Genomic DNA, 20,515 nt, shown 5'->3' with positions numbered 1-20,515 from the left:
AGATCAAATTTATATAGAAACAGGAAGCAGAGCATAAAAGTTTGAAAAAATTTCAGCCTGGCCATGTGCCAAAGAAAGAAAAAGTGTTTTTTTTTGAGAGAGAAACTCAAGCAGGCTGTGCAGCAACAACTTGCTAAGGAGATTTGCATAACTAAAAAGGACCCAAGTGCTGATGGCCAAGGCAGTGGGGAAAAGGCCTTGAAGGCATGTCAGAAAACTCAGAAGCAGCCCTTCCCATCACAGGCCCTGAGGCCTAGAAGGAATGAAAGGTCTTCTGGACCAGGGCCAAGGGGCCCACTGCCCTGCGCAGCCTTGGGACACTGCTCCCCTGATGCTGGCCACTCTGGCTCCAGCCTCAGCTCAAAGGGTCCCAGAGGTAGCTAGAGCCTCCACCACTCCAGAGGCTGCAAGCCACAAGCCTTGGCAGTTTCTGCGTGGTGTTAACCCTGCAGTGCATAGAGTGCAAGTGTGAAGCAGGCTTGGCAGTCTCCACCTAGATTTCAGGAAATGTATGGGAAAGCCTGGGTGTCCAGGTAGAAGCCTGCTCGGGGGCAGAGCCTTCACAGAGAACCTCTACTAGGGCAGAGTGGAGGGGAAATGTGGGCTTGGAATCCCCACACAGAGTCCCCATTGGGGCACTGTCTAATGGTGCTGTGGGAAGGGGACCACTGTCCTCCAGACCCCAGAATGGTAAAGCCACTCATAGCTTGCACCCTGCTTGCACCTGGAAAACCTGCAGTCACTCAACAACCTGTGAGAACAGCCCAGGAAGCTGAACCCTGCAAAGTAAGAGGGGCAGAGCCCAGAAGGACGGCCACATATGCACAGCCAACTGATCTTCAACAGAGCCCACAGAAACACATACTGGGGAAAGGTCACCCTGTTCAATAGTAGGGGAAGGTTGGATAACCACATGCAGAAGAGTTACACTGCGCCCCTGTGTTCCACCAAATACAAAAGTTACCTCAGGATAGATCTAAGATTTGCACATAAGACCCAAAACTCCAAAAATACTACAAGGAAACATGGAGAAAATTCTGGACCTCAGTCCAGGCAAATAATTTATAGCTAAGACCTCAAAAGCCTGATGTGGGGGAGAATAAGCTGGAGGATAAGCTGGAGGATGGCCCAGACGACTTTTGTTCAGCAGAACCCTAGACAGGAGACCAGGGGACCCAAAAGGCCAGGTTCCTACTCGCTGTGCCCCGTGGGTAGTGGGGTTTCTAGGGTCAGAGGGTGGCCCAGACTTGTACTTGAAGCCAGCCTTGTTTGCAGTGGCACTGGGTCCCCAACTTGTAATTGGGGATGTCTGCTTAACTGGTCCTCTAGGGATGATGTGATTGAAACAGTGCCTCGCAACACAGAGTTGCTCCTCCTGCTGGGCCCCCTGTCATTATGGGGGTGCTCTGCCTGAGGGGCCCCTGGAGTTCAGGCCCCCACATATCTCACTGCTGTCTGTGGTGCTCCGGGCCCTTATTGCCGCTTTGCTGCTGAGGGATTCATTTCTGGAACCCAGAGCTGGGGCCGCCTCTCTGCTCCCAAAGCCCATAAGTGTGGCTGAAACCACCAAGCTTGAAGGGGCTGGACTCCTGCTGCCAAATGCTGAGCAGAGCCGCCTAATGCTGGGGAGGATATTGGCCGAGGGAGGGGTTTGTAGGCAGCAGCTCACAGGCAGAGGTAGTGGGTGGGTCAGGATGGGATACTGCTGGATGGGCAGCAAAAGCCAGCTGGGTACGGGCAGGGGTGCCCAAGGTGGAAGTGGTGGGTATTGAACCCCCTGTGGCTGAGTGTGCTGTGGTGCCCCGACCTGGCTGGCTGGGGCAGAGTTTGAGGCCGGGGCTGGAGCTGGAGATGCCAGGTCTGGAAACTGGAGAGGGAGCTTCTACAGGTGGGGACTCCACGCTGCTGCTCATCCGGGATCCCAGATGTGGCCTGGGCTGTGGCTGTAGGTGTAACAGGAAGTCTCAATGTTGGCGTGAAGCCAGAGAACCTCAGTTCAGCCAGGTTGATGGTGTCCTTGGCTGGGGCTGTCCTGTCACTGTGGGGCATCAAAAGGGCCTGGGTAGATGGAAAGAAGCTTTCACTGGAGCCAGCAGGAGGCCCCAGAAGGAGAAGCTGAGAAGGGGGACTGGTATCCATGGGGGTGACCTCCAAGTCAGTTGTTGGCTGGGGGAGCCAGTTTAGCAGATGTGCTGGCTGCAGGGCTGGAACTGGCTCCAGATACAGCGATCCACAGACCACGGCAGAGAGGAGCACTAGAGTCGGGGGCAACGTGGGGCTGTGTGTGGAGAAGACAGGAAAATCCATGCACTTTGGGGACAGGGATTCCATCCTGCTGGTGCTGAGAGAGACAGGGAAGGCCAAGCCAGCTCTTGCTGTAGCTGTGGCTGAGGCCCAGGAATGTGAAGGGCCTCCGTCTTCCTCGTTCAGAGGGGACACCCACGTGGGATTCACTGTGGAGAGGGGAAGGGCTGCTGAAGGAGCTGCAGGAGCAGGAGAGGCAGCGCTTGGGCTTCTCCTGGTGCAGATCATGCCTGGGGCTGGGGAGGGGGCAGGAGCCAGCAAGGTGAATGGTGCCGAGGCCCGGGAGTGGGAAGTGGGGGCAGGAAGGGGATCTGAGGAGGAGAACGGGGGGGCCTGGTGAGCTGTGCTTCCTCCCAGACACAGGAGGCATAGAGGGGGCCCCTGCAGCAGATGCTGTCAGGCCACTGGGCCCAGGCAGTCCTGGGACCTGTGTCTCTCCTGTTGTGCATCCATGCTGGGTGTTAGAGGTGCAGGAGGAAGATGAGCCACCCTGCTGTGGGCGAGGACAAAGCATGGGAAGTCCGTGAGGCTCTGCATTCCCAGATGGCCTTGGCCTCACCCCGCAGTGCACTGTTGATGCACTGAGGTGCCACCTCCTTCTCCAGGTCCAGGTCTTCAGCAGTGACCCAGACCCCAGCTCTAAGGTAGGTGGCAGCATCAGAGGTTTTCCTCACCTGTGTGGCAGCAGAGGAGTCTTGCGTCTATGGGGCCTAGAGGTCTGGGATGCTCGGGAGCTGTTCCTGGAGGTGAGTTTCTGCCCTGGTGCTGCATCTGCCACCTTTTCACACTGGATGTGACTCCGAGAGCCAGCCCGAGGCCTGTCCTCACTCACTGTCTTTGAGGAACCAAGGGGGAGCCGGCAATGGGATGAGGCAGGTCCTCTCCTCCTCTTTAGTGACAAGAAGCCTCCCGTGGGGCTGCAGGAGCTGGAGATGGCATTTCATTTGAGGCAGGAGCTCATCCGGGAGGGCTGGGATCTCTGCTTATCGCTGAGTACTGACCTCTGGGCATGGAGGTCTCTCTGCAGAGGCCCGGGCCTGGGCACAAAGGGAGAGTGGCCTCCATTGTCCCGCAGGGGCCTAAATGCAGACCACGCATCCCGAGTGACCTCGGGGACCCTTCTCTGATCATCAGATTCTCTTGGGACTCTGGGGTCCTTGTCCTGCTCAGGCATCCCTGCCCCACTCTCCTTGAGGGCCCTCGACATGATCTTCCCTGGATACAAGTCTGGGGCACACACAGTGGGGTGTTGTGGGCCCCAAAGGGGTGACTCCCTGCTCCTGGGCCCCACAGAGAGTCCTTGTGCTCAGTGCAGTGGCTGAGCTGGAGGATGCCCTGGAACTCGGAGCACAGAGCACTGGCTTGCTGTGATACCTGTGCATTCAAATTGAAGGCAAGATTGCCAGGAAGGAACACAGGGGTTGCAGGATCACTGAAAATCTTCTTAGAGTTGTTTTGACACACCACTGATGCCAAGTGTCCAGATGCCTGTAGGATGGCCTGCCACTCTGTCCACAAGCAAAGTGAACTGGGAGATGGAATGAGGAGGCTCCAGGCAACTGAGCCCTACTGGCAGGTCCGTTGCCCGGGGCGCGACAGGGGTGAGGGACACAGCCCCCGGGAGCAGTGGGGACCTGTCGAATGCTTGAATTCTTGAGATCTGGGCTATGAGTTTCCTCCTCTAGCTGTGAATTCGGCTTAAGAATAAGCGCAGTTTCACCTGTGGCCCTGTGGCTGGGTAATGCATCTTTCAAACCGGCACGAAGATTTGGCGAGCAACGGGGGAGTATAATGGTTTGGCGCAGTACGGTCACGCGGGCAAGCCACCTGCGGGTAACAGTGGGGCGCGAGGCAATAAATTTTGGAGGGAGAGGGCTCGCTCAGAGGATGCAGGAGGTACAGTTCTGCGCAAAGGCTGCAGATCGGCCCTCTGGAGGTTCCCGCTCTCCTGCTGAGGGTTGAGGGTGCTGGGCTGAAGGTGGCTGAGCTTCTTGCTAGGGTAGCGCTCCCTTCTCTCCTTGGCAGGGCCTCAGAGCTGTCAGTGCACTGTCCAGGATCGGGTCCCTGCCTGCCAGAGAGGGCGCTGCAGGGGAGCAGGATTTGTGGCCCAGCACTTGGTGCAGGGGGTGACAGCTTTGAGATCAGGGCCTGTGGGTCCTCTTGCCCCCTTGCTGGAAGCCCTGGAGGGGAACGTCGCTTAGAACAGCATTGCACAGGACACCCAGATCCTGCTGAGGTGGCAACTGTGGTGGTAGCCAGGGCAGTTTTGGAGGAACCTACTTTCCGTAGGACCCAGCACTCCCCTTCCTGTGCAGCTGACCAAGAGAAATAAAAACAAAACTTCCTTTTCCACAGACATATTTGAGTGAGGCTGGGTTATCTTTCTATATTTCAATCAAACAAGATATTGAGACAGATTGAATGCAGGAGGAGACAGGAGAATCCAACTGTCCTTCATTTTGTGAAAATGTACAAGGCCACTCTGTCCCTTCTTTATTTGTTTTGGAGATTATAATTATTTCTCTTTTTTCCTGTAATGCTATCCTGAAGCAGAGATTATAGTTATTTTTCATAAAAGGATATTATTTGCATTTTCATGCAAGTGTGTTATTTTTCTTTTATATATATATAGTATATGCTTTTATTTTTCCGTGATTACAAACACAAGCATCTCCACTATGGCCTGGGCTCCACTACTTCTCACCCTCCTCGCTCACTGCACAGGTGGCTGCCTGCAAGGAATTCAGGTTCCAATCTCACATTATTCTTTTTTTAACTTCAAAACAAGTTTTATTTGGAAAGAGGTTCTCATTTCGTTAAAGCTGCAGGGAGGCTTCTTTCACAGTTAACGCTTGTAGAGATCTAGTAGTTTCAGAGATCTCAGTGTTCAAAAGTATGTTTTCAAATCAATAACAAAACCAAACACATGCCAAAAGGAAATCACTTTTAGATTGCTTTGGAAGGTACAGCCATCGATTCCAGGTGTTCTCAGAAACGGGCTCACCACTTCCTTGGAAAACAGAAAGCATGAAATCAGTGCCCACAGAAGGAAATGTCTTTAAATATGTTAGTTTGTGGGACAAGATTATTCACTCCTTAGAAAATACAGTAAGATAAAAAGTCTAAGGTGCAAAGTATGCAGCACGGCACCAGTTTTACAGAAGGATTACAAGATCCTGGGATCAGTAGCTGTTGGCTTATGGCACAGAATATAAGGGTAGTCACTGGAAGTGGAAGAAGAATGATGATGAGCAGGGAGTCTCTCACAGTCTTACTCAGCCTTTTAACTTGCTAAATGAATAGGCTATGTTCTGTAGCATCTTTGAGAGAACATTTGAGACCACTGGAAAACAACAACAACAAAAGCCATTCAGTATTATTTCCCAGAACGTCTATATTTGTGAAAGACTGTCCTGTTTCCACTGAAAAGTCTTGACAACCTTGTTTAAAATTATTTGACTGTATAACTAAGAGTTTTTTTTCTAGGCACTCAGTTCTGTTTTATTTGTCAGTATGTATGTTACATATATACCACTCTGTTTTGATTAGTGTAGCTTTGTAGTATGTTTTGAAATCAGAAAGTGTGAGACCTCCAACACTGTTCTTCTTTTACAAGATGACTTTGACTGTTTAGGTTCCCTTCATACTCTATATAAATTTTAGGTTTAATTTTTTTCTATTCTTGCATAAAATATTATTGGAATGTTTTCAGAGATTGCAATGAATCTGTCGATTCCTCCTGGTTTGTTTGACGACAGGCACACGTCAAAACGCTCGGCTAATTTTTGTATTTTTAGTAGAGATGGGGTTTCGCCATATCGGTCAGGCTGGTCTCGAACTCCTGACCTCAGGTGATCGACCTGTCTTAGCCTTCCAAAGTGCTAGGATTACAGGTGTACATTTATTTATTTATTTGCGATGGAATCTTGCTCTGTATTTATTAATTTATTTATTTGAGATGGAGTCTGGCTCCATCACCCAGGCTAGAGTGCAGTGCTGCAATCTCAGCTCACTGCAACCTCTGCCTTCCAGGTTCAAGCGATTCTCCTGCTTCAGTGTCCCGAGTAGTTGGGATTACAGGTGCCTGCCACCACAGCTGGCTAATTTTTGTATTTTTAGCAGAGACAGTGTTTCACCGTCTTGGCCAGGCTGGTCTCGGACTGCTGACCCCATGAACCACCTCCCTCAGCCTCCCCAAGTGTTGGGATTACAGGCCTAAGGCACCGTGCTCGGCCATATTTATTTATTTAATTATTTAGAGACAAAGTCTTGCTGTGTCACCCAGGCTGGAGTGCAGTGGCGCCATCTCAGCTCACTGCAGCCTCCGCCTCTGAGGTTTAAGCAATTCTCATGCCTCAGCCTCCTGAGTAACTGGGACTACAGGTACGCACCACCACGCAGGGATTTTTTTTCTGTTTTTTTGTAGAGACACGGTTTCACCATGTGGGCCAGGCTGGTCTTGAACTCCTGACCTTAGGTGATCTGACAGCCTCGTCCTCTCAAAGTACTGGGATTACAGGCAGGAGCCACCGTGCCCGGCCTCTCACTAGATTTAAATGACACCGTGGCTCACGCCTGTAATCCCAGCACTTTGGGAGGCCAAGGCAGGTGGATCACCTGAAGTCAGGAGTTTGACACGAGCCTGGCCAACATGGGGAAACCCCATCTCTAGTAAAAATACAAAAATTAGTCAGGCGTGGTGGTACAAGCCTGTTGTCCCAGCTACTTGGAAGGCTGAGGCAGGAGAATCACTTTAACCAGGAGGCAGAGGTTGCAGTGAGCCAATATCATGCCACTGCACTGCAGCTTGGGCGACAGAGTGAGACACTGTCTCAAAAAAAAAAAAAAGAAAAGAAAAAAATATGATGCCGGGGCATCTCGGCCTGAATACCCGCACGAGCACAGTCATGTCCAGGCCAGGGCTGCCGGTCGAGGTCCGGCCCCATCTCTTCCAGCAGAAAGGGAGCAAGCTTGCGGGGCGGCTGGGAGACAAGATCCCAGGATCTCAGCCTTTGCTCATGGATCAGCTCTGAAACCCCGAGTGAGCTGGGGGTGCTCTGTGCGCATTGGTTTCCCCAGCTGTCAAGTAAAGGGATTGGATGAGGGAGTCTTGTCGAGGTGGAATGATCTCAGATTTGGGGCAGCAGTGAATGATCCCGCTCCCTGGGCCATGCCAGTGGCCCGGCCTCGGCTGAACACAGCCCCAACACTCTGGAATGGGGATGAGGGGGCAGTCAGCTCTTGCTCCTAGTAAGAGAGATACAATAGGGCTCTGTGGCTGAGCTAGGTGCCTTGCCTCACACCTGTAATCCCAACATTTGAGAGGCCGAGGCAGGAGGATTGCTTGAGGCCGGGAATTTTGAGAATAGCCTGGACAACATAGCCAGACCCCATGTCTACAAAATAATAATAAAACAGGTGCAATGGCACACAGCTATAGTCCAAGCTACTTGGCAGGCTGAGGCAGGAGGGTCCCTTGAGTCCGGGGATTGGAGGCTGCATTGAGCTATAATCGCACCACTGCACTCCAGCTTGGGTGACAAAGTGAGACTCTGTCTCTAAAAGAAAAAAAGATAGGCCCGTGAGCATGGGTTTGATTTTCAAACAGGACCCGGAGGGTAGGGACAGACAGTGCTGTCACCCTTAGGTGAGGAACACTCAGAAATGGGCCAGCGGCAGCCCTTTCCTCCCCTGCAGACACCAGATTGGGCAGAACAGCACGTGGCACTCGTAGCTCTTGCAGTGAGGGCAGGACCCAGTGTCAACCCTTCTGCCTGTGGGAGGGGCTGCTGAGGCCTGCGGAGAGGCCAGGGTGGAGGCTCGTCCCCTTGTCCAGCCCTTGGTGTGGTCTCCACCAGGTCCCCAGCCCACCAGTGCAGGGCACCCCGAGCCTGCTGCTGCTATGGGCCCTGTCTCTACCCAGGACGTCCCTACACCCTCGCAGTGTCAGGGAAATGATCGTGGTGGTGGTGACACTCCTCAGGCAGGGCTGCTGAGAGGAGTTGAGAAGGGTCACACTGCAGGCAGGGGCCCGTGTGACAGGCCCCTCTCACCCCGAGAGAACTGACCAGGCCTCTCACGAGCAGAGCCACATCCCGGGAGTCCGAGAAAGGTCCTGGCTGGGCTCAGCCACCTCACCGGCCACGGGCAGCCTTTGTCGTGTGAGCCTTGCTCTCCTGGGGAGGCTCAGGCTGATGGCTGATGTGGGCATTGCCGAGGGTAACCTGTGGCCCAGTGGATGTGGCCGGGTCTCCTCAAGCTGCATTCATTCAAGTAGGACCCAGGGTGCGTGCCCATCTCCAGCCCAGGGCAGCTCCCCTATAAGCTGGGTAAGCTACCGAAGCCAAGGCGGGAGGCAGCTGACAACACCCACGGCCCATGCAGAGGTGGTGGAAAGGCTGGACTCAGCAGCAACACCGAATCCCGGACCAGGCAGAAACCACCCAAGACTGAGGGGCTCGTGCCAGAGCGGTGGCCACAGGTAAGAACCCGGGCCCAGGCTGTGCGTGGCGGGAATCCTCCATGTCCCAGGGCTCAGCACAGCAAAGGAAGACCAGCCGGGTCACCCTGGTGGCCATCTGTCCCTGTCCCACCTGCACAGTCACAACAGCCTCTCCCCAGTGGGGATCATCTCTCTCTGCCAAAGCAACAGCGGTCCCTGCCCCAACCAGACTACCCCACTCAGTGGAGTTACGGATGCTGCTCCAGCATCCTCACACTGCCCAGCTGGCACCTGCCTGTGCTCACCCACACCCCCCAGGCCGGCCTTCCCTGCAGCCTGGGCTTGGCCACCGTGGCCTGATTGAGCACTGAGGCCTCCTGGGCACCCAACCCCATCACTGCACCTGCCGCTTCCAGCCCCACCCCACCGGCTCAGGGCTTCTTCCCAGCGGCGCTCATCATGAAATCAACATGCGCGCAAGTCGTCTCAGGAAACTTTTTAATGAAAGTGTCGGCAGTTCTTTCCCCCACGGTGGTGTGTAGGTGGCTGAGCTCAGATTGCAGCTGCTAAGACACCAGCCACTTACCGAGAGAAAGCCAGGCTGCTGCAAACCCAGGGCCTGAGGCAAAAAAGCATCACTTCTGGTTGGGGAGTCTGGCAGCCATGCCTTGTGGGAGGTCACACTGGCATCTAGGCCTTTGCCTGCATTGCAGAAGGAGAGCCGGGTCCCCCTCCTGGAGAACGCCGTGTTCCCCAGCCCCGCACCGGCTTTGCCACCACACAGGCTTTTGAGGCAGGAGGCGGGTAAGACGTAGCTGTAGACCCAAAGCAACCATCAGCCCTGGGGCCCTGCGGGAGAGGAGCACTTTTAGAACGTGGAAAAGTGTGGTCATCCCATCATTAGACAGCACACATCCTACGTAAATAAAAAGTCGTATGGGGAAGGAGGTTGGGGAGGGAACAAAAATTGGCACAGACATCGATAGACTGGTTTCCAGTTTCAAGGTAACAGATGCACATCATGAGACCAGAGGAGACCGAGACAAGGGCTGGATTTGGCTTTTCTAAGCAACATGTGTTCCTGCACAGGGCTGGATGGTCGCTGAGACAGAGATGGAAGCCAGGACAGGGGAGCCCACCGGGCCCAGATAGGTACAGAGAGCAGAGGCTCCTGTTCTGTCCTCACCACCCACGAGGGTGACACTGCTTGTAAATGGTGGCTGTGCTCTCCCAGCAAGAAAAAAGCACAACTAAATCCACACTGCACACAGAGGCAGACAGAAAGCCTTCAAGTGGTTCTGTTTTCTGCTCCCTGCCTCGCCAGGTCCACAAGCAGTGAGGAGTGTCAGGCGCACGGCCCCGCTGTCAGGCTCCCCAGCGAGCTGCGGGCTCAGCAGGAGCTGCCCACTGACACACAGGGGCACCCACTCCTCCCGCCTTGGGAGCGGTCGCCAGAGTCGCACTGGGTGCTGGTGTCATCCAGGGACCCCACACACTTCCTTAAATGTGATCCTGCTTCCCTCTGGGCAGCTGCATCCTCTCCTCCTGCAGGACCGTCTGGAAACTTGGCCCTCAGTTTGCTCTCCCTTCTCTTCTCTGCCTGCTCCAAGCCCCTTTTTCTAAAACAGTGATGCAATGTTCATGGGGTTATTTCTTGAAAATACTTGGCGGCCTCCAAGCTTCTGTTTTCTTTAGCCAGGTGGTCAGGAGGGTTTACAAAGAATGCCTGGGCTCCCCCGCAGGTGCCGGCAGATGGGGTAGCAAATGGTCCTGTGCCTCCACCTGCTCTGGGAGGGAGTCTCCCGTCTCTAGGCCTGACCGCTTCCTAACCCTCCACGTATCCTGTTCTCCAGAGACTTGAGAACCCACTCCTGAGAACAGCGAAGCCAGGCGCTTAGAGGAAGACCAAATGCTGCCAGGACACGGATTGTCCAGGGATTACATTCCAGCATCTTATTAGGTATCTGGATCTGTTGGGAAAAAAATTAGAAACTACATATAAAACTTAAAAATATTCAAGTATCAAAAGGTTATTTAGGATGAAAGTTTTAAAACAAGTCATCAGCAAGCTGCTATCACCAAGTGGAGACTTTTACAAAAGTTGAGCCAGTCCGCTGAGCTGAGAGGACAGAAATGGAGTCAGCTGTGCTGGGGCAGGGGCAGGGACACTTGGGGCAGGGAGTGTGTGGGCAGAGAAGCCAGAGAAGTCCAGGCCTGTGGAAGCCAAACAGGAGAGCGTGGGCCGGAAGGGCGGTCAGGATCGGGGGATGAGGCCACTCTCCCTGGAGAACGAACCCTAAAGTGCGTAGCCTGGGATTCCCTCCCTGGGGGTCCTGTCCCCCGACATTTCACGGGCCTCCTGGAGCTGCCTTCCAAGGAGGACAAACACGGCAACAAAAGACCCATTTCTGCACAAAAATCCTTCTGGAAAGAAAAAGAAGAAAGGCAAGAATGGAGTCCAAACGCTCCCCAGTGCTGACTAAGCCTCTCCAACCCTGTTCTAAGTGGAGTGTGGTTTCTAAGTCAGGGAAATGGAAGAGGCTCCACCCACACAGGCCATGGCCCCACAGGATGAAGCAGCAGCGTTTATTTCAGATACAACAGTGAGGGAATCCGGTCATGTTCCCTCCTCCCCAGAGAGGGCACATCTCGACAAGTGATTCGGTAGAAATCTTTTAGACTCTATAGGTTAAGTTCATAAAAACCACTCCTTTCACCCTGTCTCCCAGGGCCAGGCCTGGACTCCCAGATGAACTGGCTTGGGGGCGCCCTCGGGTGGCCACATAAAAAACCCACAGTCTGAGGCCAGCCTGGGGCTCTCAGACCTGGGCTGGATCTGCCCAGGCCACCTGTCCTTCTGCTTTGGGCCGCTGTCTCTTGGCAGATGGCCTGACACTTGGGGGTGGCCCAAGGATGCCTCAGAAAATCTTGATTCCCACTCTACAGATGGCCTGATTAGCCAGAGGTTTCCAGGCTGTCTGTCAGCCTCCAGGAGATGGACTGGGACCTTTAGACATCGGTGGAGAACAGGATGCTCTGTCTCTTGCTGTCCAGGGCAGGGATGGCCTCCAGCCACAGGAAGTACAGCAGCACCTGGACCTCCTCGGGCAGAGTGGGGAAGAGGAGAGTGGCTCAGAGGGGAGCTCACAGCTGCTGGTGGGGAGGTCTTTGGGACCCAAGCCCCCAAGTCCACCTCAGGTGCTAGAAACCCCTGCTGGTGTCATGAACCCCTTACAGTGAGACGGGGGTGGGGTGGGGTCCTGACAAGGCATGACTTGTTGGGTGGGGGGTGTTGTTTATTTTAGAGATGCACAGGGCCTTGCTCTGTCCCCCAGGCTGGAGTACAGTGGCTCCATCATAGGTCACTGCAGCCTCTAACTCCTGGGCTCAAGCAATCCTCCTGTGTCAGCCTCCCAGATACCTAGGATTACAGGTGTGTGCCACAATGCCTGGCTAATTTTTCTTTGTATTTTTTCTAGAGACAGGGTTTGCTACATTGCCCAGACTGGTCTCAAACACCTGGGTTCGGTTGTCCTGCCTCGGTCTCCCAAAGTGCTGGGATTACAGGCATGAGCCACCACACCCGAACACTTGGGGTGGTTTTAAGCCCCCAGCAAGGTGCATCCGCAGGACCAGGAGGTGGCCTGGGCATCCCCTATCACTCCCATCCATGCGAACCTAGGCAAGCCCCTCTCTCTGAATCTCAGCCACCACCACATACGATGCAAGTAGGAAGATGGGCAGGACTGGGGGTGGGGCAGGCAGAGGCCACCTCTGTCAGGCTGGGGTGGCATGGGCTGGAGCCTATCTTCCCATACCTGGGACACGACCTCCAAGGACCAGCTGTCAGTCATTGTGATAGGCTGGCTTGGATTGGCAGGGAGCTTGCTCTCCTTCTCGGAAGGCTGGAGCAGCTCGGAGCCAAAGACAGTGGCGAGGTTGTGCAGGGACATCTTATTGACTGCCTCCTTCTCTGCCACCCTGTAGAGGACCAAAGCAGAGGGTGTCATTACAATGCCACCACCAGGAGAGAGGCAGAGGGGCTATGCCGTGCTGGAGTCTTCAGGGAGGGAGTGACCTCGACCCTGGCTGTGCTGCAAGCTGACTTCAGCCCTGGTACTTCTGGGTCTCAGTGGCCCAGGACTAGGGGCCAGCTCTGGGCTGGTGGGGAGGTCTTCATGATGTGGTTGGGAGGGAAGAGAGGGGTCCAAGTGCACTGCTGGCCATGGCCAAAGCTCTGAGCTCTTTGTTAAGGCCACAGTGCAGAGGGAGGAGGGTGGCAAAGAGGAGAGGCAGGGGCGGGGGTGGCAGTGGTGCTATTCCTTAGAAGCAGTGAGTTCCTGCAGACAGGGGTCAGGGGAAAAGGTCCTTGGTGCTGGGGGTCTGGTGGGAGCAGAGGGGCACCCCGTGGCCGGGAGACCTGGAGTCCTGGGCAGCCACAAGAGAGCTGGGCTACCTTTCCAGGTGGTCTAGAAGGAAAAGGAAGGTGAGCAGGTTGGCCTCCGGCAGGGATAGCAGTAGGTTGAGTATGCAGCTCTTCTTTGCAACCAGGTCTGAAAGAGCTGCAGGAGGGGGTGGGTTACTCCTCTGGGTTACAACAAGCTGGAGACCTCTCCCGAGGTGGTCACATGGAGCGCCCGGGACACGAGTCCTTGTGCAGTTTAGGCTCGTCACATCGTCACACCCACAGCGCTGGCCACCAGTGAGGACCGTGTGAGGGGCACCTGTGTGGGGTGTGAGCCACTTGAACGCCTTTTCTCTACCTCGCAGGGGTCAGCAGCATGCGGCGAACAGCAGCAGGAGGAGCCGCTAGAGCAGCTGCTCATGCGCAGAGCTGCCCTTGGGCAACTGCTACCACCACCCCCTCCCCAGGGGAGCCCAAGGCAGGGGAGGTTCGGCATGGAATGAAACAGGGGAGTGAGGGACACAAGGAGGTGGGAAGTGGGAGGCCCCAGCCCCACCAAGTATGGAGAGACCCCCTCGTCGTCCTGGACACCACAGGGGCACCTGCAGGCTGGGAGACCAGGTCCTCTGTGTATGGGCCCGGGAGGCAGACCTGCTCTAAGGGGGATGTGGAGGATACAGGCGCTGCACACACTACACCCACTTTAGACATCAGCCTCCAGGTTGACTAAGGGTCAGCCCAGGTTTGAACTTGTGCTTGACTGGGCCAGGACCCTTGGCTAGAGCACCTGAATGCCATTGTTTAGCCCTGGTCTGCAGGAAGGACAGCAGACTTTAGGACCCTACAGCAGGGCAGTGCTGACCATTTCACCCTCTTGGTCTCCTTGAGGAATAGGGACGGGGAGCCCTCTGGGGATGGGTGCAGCCTTCCAGGACAGGCTCAGTTTTGGTCCCCCGCTTTTTGAGGTTGGGTTAAAACGCCGACCATGGCAGAGGGGGCACAGCTCAGGTTCCCACACCTCACTTTTCACAGCCTCCGAGGGCAGCAGTGCACGTGGAGGAGACATCTCCCACGAGGCCAAGGCCTCCAGTGCTCACTGATGCCCTCCGCGAAGTTGGGGTAGAACTCGTCAGTGAAGAGGGGCTCGGGCAGCTCACGGAAGTGCAGCTTCAGCGTGCCTGCGATGGCGTTCACGTCCATCTCGCTGATCATCACCGACACGTCCTTGTTATCTGGAAAGAGCACAGAAATGCAGCGGCCTCCTTGAGGATCCCGAGTGAGTCACCTGCCATCCGCCTTGGCTAAAGCACCGTCCCTGCCACACTGACCACAGTGCGGGTCCCTCCCTGGCTTTGAGCAGCTCATCTGACTCCTCCCGAGAGCTGTGCCTGGTTCTGTGTCTGCAGAGTTGATGGGGGTGCGTGGGCATTCCTATTCCTGTCCTCTGGTTGGCCCGATGTGATCTCCAGGAGGAGGCCAGTGTGGCAGGACACAGTGCCTGCGTGGGGATTGGGTGGCTCTGCCCTGTACATAGCAACCACCCCTGCACCAGTGTCTTCTGATAGCAGGAAGGCCATGGGAGAATCTGACTGGTTTCAGTGTTTGAACCTGTGTCTTCCTTTGGATCCAATTGTCCACTGGTACTTACCTCCCCACCACAGGCCAGGTCCATTCTGGGCCTGGGGTGCTGGGAATTCTAGGTGTCCTGGTCAGGGTGGGTGGTGTGTGCCCCAAAGAAGGATCTGCAGGCACAAAATCCTGTTGCTTTGAAGATGCTGGGAAGGACCCTCTGGGGCCTCAGTGCCCTCCCCTGGCATTTGAGGCAGGTCCAGGTCCTTCATAGCCTGTGAGGGTTGTTGAGATGGAGGCAGAGATGCTGCAGCCCCAGCCTGAGCTGGGTCCCATCAGTGCCCTCTGCCCGCCGCAGAGGCAGTGGACAGACCGCACTGAGTCCTGGGCTTCCACCTTCTGTCCACCCCCAAGGCAGAAAGGCCAAGGCCCGGCAGAAGCCCCTGGTCTACCCCAGCAAGTGGCATGCATGGCTAGGATGGTTTAAAAACTGGCTTCTACAGAGGCTTTTTCTACAACTCTTGTCTTCTCTTTTTTAAAAATAACAACACAGTAAATGAAGAAAAGACACAGAGAAGGATGTGACATGCCTGGGCCATGCAGCGCTCTGAGATCTCATCACGGACACCGCCGCCCACACCTCCATTCTGTCCTCCCCAGGCCAACACTCACTGACGTCGCAGCTGCCTTCAGTGCCTGGATGTCCACGACCACTCCGGAGATGCGGTAGATGCCCACCTCCTCCATGCCTCGGCGCTCGATCTCCTCCACGCACTGGCGCATGATGTAGGGCACCTTGGACCTCTCTCTCCTGCGGGAGGAGGGAATGTTCTCAGTGTCCTGACAGCCCTGCTTGGGCCACACACAGGAGACCTGCTTTGTGGATGTGGAGTGAGGATGGTGGCGAAGGTGCCCAGGTCTGGGGCTGCACATAGAGCCTTCTGCATGCCTGCCCTCCCTCTGCAAGCTCTGTCCTCATTGCATGTACTTTCTCAGGACATTTCAAGCGCAGAACCCCTGCGAGTCACACATGATCTTTGCAGGAAGGTCTGGAGGCCTGTCTAAGTCAAGTCAGCACAGGAAGGGCATCTGATAGATTCCAGGCCTGGGGTTAGCAGCCTGTGCCCCCAGCTGGGAGATCAGATCTGGTGTTGGTCCTGCCACCCACATGCTGTGTGAGAGGAGAATCCCTGACCCCTGCCCTGGGCCTGGGCCTTAACACACATCCAACGAATGAATGAAGGGTTGCCTCAGCACCAGTGCTCCAAGTCCTGCGATGCTAAGTGCTTTTCTCCTCTGAGTCTTAGCAATGGACAATTCCAATACCACCACACAGGACACTAGAGTAAGAATACTTCAGAGTTAGAACACAGTGCTGTGCAGAGGCCTTAACTTTAGTTCTGTTTTGCAACTGGATTTAGGAGCACATCAAAGCTGCTTCTCAAGCACCCTCATTAGCAGTGGTTATTTGGGGGAACTGCTGATGGAGTCCTCGCTGCTCATGCCCAGAGCCCTCCCAGAGTGCTACACAAGTGGCTTCCATGCAGCTGGGGGTGGGGCATGGTGTTTAGACACAGAAAGGAGTCCAGGGTATGACTGATGGAGGCCCTGGCCCACGTGACCAGCAAGGTCAGGGGCCCAGCCGGATTCCATCCTGGGGAAGCAAATGAATTCTCAGAGGAGGTGATCTGTGTCTGCAAGAACTGCTCTCAAACCAACAAACAGGCTTCTCTTGGCAACTGACTCATGACAAAGGGGCAGGGGTTACAACCATTCAGCAGGAATCTGGGACCGTGACAAATTCCAAGCAAGGGCAGAAAACCCTGCACTTGGGCAGTTCCTGGAGCCAGCCTACTGCTTCCAAGCAAGGCGGCAAGGACATTCCTGAGCTGGTTTGGAGGAAACACAGGAGGCAGCTGAACACACCAAGTGTTCCCTGGGGCCTGACCTCACCGTGCAGCGGCCACGCACAGAGAGGATAGACCCACACATGCTCTTTTCTGCAGAAACAGCTGAAGGGACAGGCGCCCTCAGTGCATGAGCCCAAGCCCCTCCCCACTCACTTGGTGACCACAGCAATCTTGACTCCGAAGACCCCTGTCTGTTTTCGGGATGGCATCCTCTTCAAGCTGAACTCCCTGCTGTTGAACTTGACCGAGAGCTTTACTTCAATCTATAGTGGGGAGAAGGGGTACAGTCCTCTAATCCTTCTGGTCCTCATAGTCCAAGGTCCCAAGGGCCCCTGGAGTTTCATCAAATATTTCCACCCCCAAGGCATGCAGAGGTCTCAGCATGAGGTGGAGTCGCCCCTCGGGGAAGCCCCTCGTCTACTTCAGCAAGAGCCAGGATTGTCGAAGATGGTGTAAAGGACTGGCTTCTGCAGAACCATCTCCTAAAATCCTGTTGCTTCTCTTGGTTGCTTACTTTTTTTTAAGATATGGGATCTTGCAATGTTGCCCAGGCTGTAATTGAACTCTTGGGCTCCAGTGATTCTCCTGGCTCAGCCTCCAGAGTAGCTGAGATTATAGGTCTACCGTGACCAGCTTTCTCTTTCTTAGTAACAATTAAAAATTAAGTAGGAAAGACAGAACAATATAAGAAAAAGCCAAGAATCTCAAATATTAACATTTTACCATTTATACCCGGGCCTTTTTAGGTGTGTCATTAACTTTTAAGGTCTAAGCCTTTCTAGGGTACCTAAAGACAAATCAGCAGTCTCCATTTCTACGGGCAGCCCCCAGGTCCCCAAGTGGAGGCCCCACCCGTCCTGGTGGTGCCATGAGACCTTTGTTTGAGGAGGGATGCTCAGGGCCTGGCTGGCAACTGCATCCCAGCCAGTGAATAACGATTCCTGTGCATAGTGATTCTGCTCTTCGGGGGCCCTCCCTCCTCCAGCCAGGCTCCCTCTCAGATGCCGCCTCAGGCTCAGCCACCTCTGACTGATTTGAAATGAACAGAGGCCACCCTATCCTTCTGGGGGAAGTGGGCACCAGGAGAGTCCCACAGACACGTACCCCATTCATGGCGATGACGGTGCGCTGCCAGTCTCTGTCCTGCAGGGCCTGTGGGTCCAGCTGAAAGCAAGGAGTCATGATTGGCAGAGGCCCTGGGGTCTGTTCAGAGTCCCCACGGGGCAGCAGCCCACACCCGCCACTTCTCCAGCCCTTAGTCAGAGGCAGAGACTGACTGAGGCCAGCACCTCCATCCAGAGGCTGAGAGATAGAGTAAGGAGGGGCCTGCCAGACACCCCTGGAACCCAGGGCCCCACTGCTCCCAGAGCCCTGCTGCCTGGTGTCCCCACCCCCTCCTCCCTCTGCCCCTCCCAGTTGGGAGCTGATGTGCAGGCTGGCAGGCTCTCTCCATCCGGCTCCCATCACCACGGGTGCTATGTGGAGCTCAGTGAAAGGCGAGCTGTTCAGCAGCAACTTCAGTAACAACTCCTGGGGGCCTGGCATCCACAGCTGCTGTCTGGGGAACTGTGGAAACTGTTCTCCCCCTGCACCACGAACAGCTTGTGGCGGGAGGAGCCTGCAGGCCACACCAGTCCCATGGTTCAGAATCAGGCCCAGAAGGACCCAGAACCAAGCCCTAAATCAAGCAGCTGATGAGGGGGCCGGGAGGAAGCCCCTCTGCGACCCCTCTAACTTTTACCCCCACCTGGCACTATCCAGACAGCTAGCCTGCAGGAGCTTGTCCTTAATGTCACCCGAACACAGTCTGTGCTATGTTATGTGCAGGGTATATAACACCCTGACTGTCATGACCGAGCCACATGTCCCCCGTCCATGAATGCTGTTTCCCATTTTATGGGGAGCACAAGCTCTATGTCAGCGGTTCCTGGGTATGCCGAGACCACTGGCTGGGCTGGGTGAATGAGCAGTACCATCTTGTTAAAAATACACCTCCCTGGGTTCCACCTGCAGAGAACTGGACTCATAATCTGGGTGGGACCTGGGATTTGCACAACTAGAAACCCCAGGTAGTTCTGGAGTGAAGCCAGGTCACGGAGCCACCGTCTGACTCCATAGAAGGTCACGGCATCTGACCTTGTGTTCCCATCCCTTGATTCAGGTGATGGTTCATTTCAGCCACAAGGCAAGCTGCCTGAGAGCAGGGACCACACCTCATGATGTCTGCACACATTCGCATGTGTGTACACATACACACGACGGTGCTGAGCACAGCGCCAGGCCTACAGAGGGGCTGAGGACAGGCATCATTTCCGCTGCAAGGGACCCTAGAGGCCACAGCCACCTGAGCCTTCTGCAGGTGAAGTGGCCAGAAAATAAGGAGAAGCTCTGGAGCAGGTCAACGAGCCCAGCCAGCTGCCCCTACTTCACAGGTGTGTGCACCTGGGCCTCCCTCCCTGCATCTGCTCAGCACAAAGGCTCACCACAGGCACACCTGGGGGGTGACCCCTCCTCACATCCCCTTCTAGGTCTTACTGGTTAACGTTTCCCAAGGATCTGAAATGTGCAGCCAGAGTGGCACAGAGAAGCAAAGGGTGGCAGGACGTCTCCCACCAGGGGCTATGTGGTCACAGGCTGTCTGCATCTGGCCCTGAAGGTTGTCAGAGGCCACACTCCAGGCCTCAGGGACCCCACCCTGAGAAGCAGCATCTGTGAGCAGGGAGCGGTCAGTCAGAACCACACACAAAAACGAATCTCTCAAGTGGCACTTTCCCCCAGAGTGAACCCTAAGCAGAGGCAGGAGAGGATAACATGAGGGATGCGGACGGAGTGCGCTTTCTCTGGAAAGGGAGAGTTTAATACCACTGCTGGGAGCTTTAAAAAACTGAAACCCTGCCTGTAATATCAGCACTTTGAAAGGCCGAAGCAGGAGGATCACTTGAGCCCATGAGTTTAAGACCAGCCTGGGCAATATAGTGAGACCTTGTCTGTATTAAAAAAAAAAAAAAATTAAAAAGGTAGCCAAGCATGGTGGCACATACCTGCAGTCCCAGCTGCTTGAGAGGCTGAGGTGGGAGCATTGCTCAAGCCTGGAAGGTGGAGACTGCTGTGAGCCAAGATCATGCCATTGCACTCCAGCCTGCGCAACAGAGCGAGAGATCCTGGCTCTAACTAACTAAGTAACTGGAAACACAGAAACATGTTAAGCAGGAGACATTCTTCCCTTTCCTTCAAGGAACAGCCATCACTGGGCCCCTCTCCCCTTGAAAACTCAGAACGGGCAGATGCAGCTAACACGCAACCCAGAGTCCAGGTAAGAAGAGACAGAAAGAGAAGCTGTCCAGACATCAAGGCAGCTGCCCCTCTGAGCCCGCCTGGAACTACAGCCCACATGCCAGCCCATTAATAAAATAATAATGAAAACCACTCACGTCTAACAAGAGATTAGACATCCAGATAGAGGAGGCTCAAATATCCCCAAACAATGCAATGCAAAGGGTCTTTGCTGTGGCAAACTATAATCAGACTATTTAAAGTCAATGTGAAAATGCAAATTCTAAAACCACCAAGAGAAAAGGATCTAGTCACCTATAAAGCAAACCCCATCAGATGAAGAGCAGATTTCACAGCCCAGCAAATAGAAAACATGTGCTTAAAGGCATAGGAGGCAGAGAAGTACAGGGCTGGAGACAGGCAAGGCCAGCATTCCCCTCAAGGCGACCGCCAATCCTGAAAGAGGAGGCTGAGAGACAGAGCAGTGATTCTTTTTTTTTTTTTTCTGAGACGGAGTCTCACTCTGTCACCCAGGCTGGAGTGCAGCGGCATGATCTCGGCTCACTGCAAGCTCCATCTCCTGGGCTCACGCCATTCTCCTGCCTCAGCCTC

The 20,515-nt window shown here is 54.7% G+C and overlaps 1 protein-coding gene across 2 annotated transcripts; it reads right to left on the bottom strand.

The window, feature by feature from the left end:
* Positions 1–9,227: 9,227 nt before the first annotated feature.
* Positions 9,228–20,202, bottom strand: LOC129467315 (breakpoint cluster region protein-like). Of its 2 annotated transcripts, XM_055251722.2 has the most exons (8): positions 20,062–20,202; positions 17,735–17,794; positions 16,784–16,893; positions 15,389–15,531; positions 14,249–14,383; positions 13,203–13,308; positions 12,565–12,727; positions 11,470–11,845 (listed from the first exon to the last, which is right to left on the bottom strand). In XM_055251722.2, exons 1-8 carry the CDS (start codon positions 20,080–20,082, stop codon positions 11,756–11,758), a joined length of 828 nt encoding a protein of 275 aa, XP_055107697.2. In that variant the 5' UTR covers positions 20,083–20,202; the 3' UTR covers positions 11,470–11,755. The 2 variants fall into 2 exon arrangements, with proteins under 2 accessions (XP_063479528.1, XP_055107697.2); XM_063623458.1 differs by lacking the exons at positions 11,470–11,845; positions 15,389–15,531; positions 16,784–16,893; positions 17,735–17,794; positions 20,062–20,202 and adding an exon at positions 9,228–10,716 and having other exon boundaries at positions 13,203–13,470.
* Positions 20,203–20,515: the final 313 nt, after the last annotated feature.

Source organism: Symphalangus syndactylus, chromosome 18 (assembly GCF_028878055.3).
Source record: "Symphalangus syndactylus isolate Jambi chromosome 18, NHGRI_mSymSyn1-v2.1_pri, whole genome shotgun sequence".
NCBI lineage: Eukaryota > Metazoa > Chordata > Mammalia > Primates > Hylobatidae > Symphalangus > Symphalangus syndactylus.
Note: the sequence above shows the minus strand (reverse complement) of the source record. Positions and strands in the feature narration are given on the sequence as shown.